The following is a 2,833-nucleotide window of genomic DNA, read 5'->3' as shown; positions in this document are numbered from 1 at the left end:
CCTCCCGCAGCATGTTGCCCCGGTTGCTGGTCAGCTTGTTCATCTTGAGCACCATGATCTGCCCTGACTGACGGTGCCGCACCTGGAGAGGGGTGGAAGGTAGGCTGAGCCCCGTGTGACTCTGCAGACTGCCCTGGACACCAGACTGCACCTGGCTCCCACCCCAGTCCTAGAAGCAGGAGTTAAGCATCCCATGCACCCAAGGCACAGGGCACCCCAGGGACCACTAGGGCTACGGGGGGACTCTCCCAGCACAGCAGTACCCCAAGGACTCCCAGGGTTGATGACACACAACCCTACCCGTCCTGGCTCACTCTGCTTATTGTGCTCCCCCCACCATGCTACACTGGCCTGACCTCCCAGAGAGGCAATGACAGCCCCTGCAAGCTGTGATCCCAGGCCTACTGCAAGAACAGGCAGGAGCAGGACTGGGGTGCACCAGGAAGGGCTTTTTCAGGTCAGCATCACCTAGTCACACCTTACCAGCATGGGGTGGAGAACAAAGGGGGCACACTGCCCTCTCAAATCAACCTTGGGATGGCAAATTCTGCCCTGGTGCTTGACCCCAGTCTGGCCTGGCACAGCACTTGGATGAGCTGTATATTTAGCCAGCCCCAACTCAATGCTGTCATGCGAGCTGGGGGCCTGGTCCCCCGCCAAGAACAGCAGCTGGAGCATGGCCAAGCACGGACACCCTGTCCATCTGCAGCTCCCTGGCATGTGCAGGACAAGGGAAGAGCACGGGATGCCCTGACCCAGCACTGCGCTGGGGGGGTCGAACATGTGCTGAGGGTCCCCTCCTGAGCAGGTGCTGGGGGGTGTGATGCAACCCCTCCGCCCTGGAGCAGCAGCTGATCAGGGGGACAGCCCAGCAGATCCCAGCTTCCCCCCAGCACACACACAGAGATGTGCACAGAGGCACAGGCATTCCTCAGTGCTGCTGTCAGCTCCCTGTTCTTCTCCTTTTTAGTCGATGCTGGTTGAGGCTGCTGTGCTGGTGCCAGCCACTGGCCCGCCCCACAACAGCCCTCACCTCACAGATTGCCTTCACAGGCAAAACACGGGGGGCTGGCTGGAGGCAGGAGGCCCAGCACCCACCATCCTGCTCACAGTTTGGCCCTTGTCCCCATCACAATGGTATGCTGGGCCCTACAGGGCTGTCTTGCCACTCCATGACTGACATCGCTTTGGGAAGCAGTTGTCCTGGGGTGCATGCCATGATGAGGACCCATCCAGCACCACATACCCAAGGGACAGGCAGCAGCTCCTCTCTACCAAAGGGCCAGGGGGAAATTAGTGCATTATGAAGATTCCTCTACACCTCTGTGTACACCAAGGCCAAACCAGACCCAGGCAAAGTAGAAGCAAGAGGCAGTAGCCTAGCCATGCCTGTGCTAAGCCACCATCAGCTGAGTTCATGGAGAGGCTCTGAATAATTCAGCAGACACCTGCCCATGGACACCTTGCTCCGGTTACAGCTGCCTCACCTCCAGCCAGCCAGCTGGCACCCCTGACCCACAGACAGGGGCCACGTGGCAAGAGAGATCAGGACAGACCCTGGATGAGTGAGAAGGTGACACCCCAGACACCTGTCACTACAGGTATCCATCCTGGCACCCCACCATGCTGTGGGGAGAAGGAAGGGTGGGTTTCCCCATGCCTCCTCCTTGCTGAGCTGCTGGGCTCAGGAAGAGACTGTTACAGGATGACAGCGCAGTCTCTGCTGTGGGGAAACACCCAGAGTGCCCCATCTAATGGCACTCCAGGTCCTCCCTGTGCCCACTACCTTGCTCAACCCACCTGGCACTGCTTCCAGTCCCTTCCCACTGTCCTACAGCTCCTTGGCCACATCTGCATCCATGCCAAGGGGCACTCCCACCCCATCCCAACCACTGCTGCCTTCCCTCCACCGCACCTCTGTATGCAGGGCAGCTGAGGACAACACCAGAAACTGGGCTCCCAGGCTCTCTGCCTTCGGTGCAGGCTTTAAGGAGGTGGCCTGCCAGACCAAAGTGGTGTGGGCAGAGTCACCCTTAGTCCTTCCAGCTTCCCATGGATCCAGGGGCCAAATAAGCCAGAGACTGGACAAGGCCAGCAGGACCCTCAGCCTTGCTGAGACCCTGGTGCTGGGTGCCGCCCAGCAAAATCCATCACTCCCAGTGGATGTGCTTGCCTCCCTTCCCACGCCATGCGAGGCTGGCAGGACTGGCTCAGTCAGTTTGGCTGGCACCAGCAGCTGCCAGACAGCAGGACCCGGCTTGATGGCGCAGGCAGGCTCATCCCCGCCGGGATGGCTGCAGGCAGCAAGGCTCTGGCGCCACGCGCCCACGTTGGGAATGCCCACGTCGGGAACTGTGGGGCTGGCCAGTTCCCTGCCAGCAGCAGTGTCCCTGCATCAGGGAGCAGCATCCGGTAGGCAGCAGCTCAGCCCCACTCGGTTAGGACGTGCCTGTGGCTTAATTACTCATTAAAAAAGCCACCTGCCTTTGGAATAGGCTGGGTGAGGTCTGAGTGCAGTCATATGGTGTTGGACACCTCAAGACTGGAGAAGAGGCAGACTGGGGGAGGGAAGGCCCAGCCCCAGAAGGTGAAAGCCCCTTCTCCAGGAATTACTCCAAGGATCCCAGAAGCAGTTGGCCAGTACAGCCCTGCCCTGGATCTCCTCCGAAACTCCACGCTCAGAGGCAGAGTGCTCCAGGGGCACCCAGCCCCATGCCCATGGGGCATCATGTCCTTGAGCTCGCTTGTGTCCAGTGTCCTGGGCTCGTTTCTGAGTCTCTGGCCTGCCTCCTCCCATGCACACTCCGCGGCTTACCCGGGCAAGCAAGGAAGG

The 2,833-nt window shown here is 60.3% G+C and overlaps 1 protein-coding gene across 1 annotated transcript in view; it reads right to left on the bottom strand.

Annotated features, from left to right (window-relative positions):
- Window positions 1–82, bottom strand: part of TESK1 (testis-specific kinase 1) — a gene marked incomplete at both ends in the record, with an annotated part of 2,739 nt that extends 2,657 nt beyond the window's left edge. The window contains one exon of the mRNA XM_009084710.1: window positions 3–82. Within this exon, the coding sequence (XP_009082958.1) occupies window positions 3–82 (80 nt within the window). The remainder of the gene's footprint in view (window positions 1–2) is intronic.
- Between the last annotated feature and the right edge of the window lie 2,751 nt (window positions 83–2,833).

The sequence above is a fragment of the Acanthisitta chloris genome, unplaced genomic scaffold (genome assembly GCF_000695815.1).
Source record: "Acanthisitta chloris isolate BGI_N310 unplaced genomic scaffold, ASM69581v1 scaffold4341, whole genome shotgun sequence".
In the NCBI taxonomy this organism is placed as follows: Eukaryota; Metazoa; Chordata; class Aves; order Passeriformes; family Acanthisittidae; genus Acanthisitta; species Acanthisitta chloris.
This window is presented reverse-complemented; position numbering and strand designations above follow the sequence as displayed.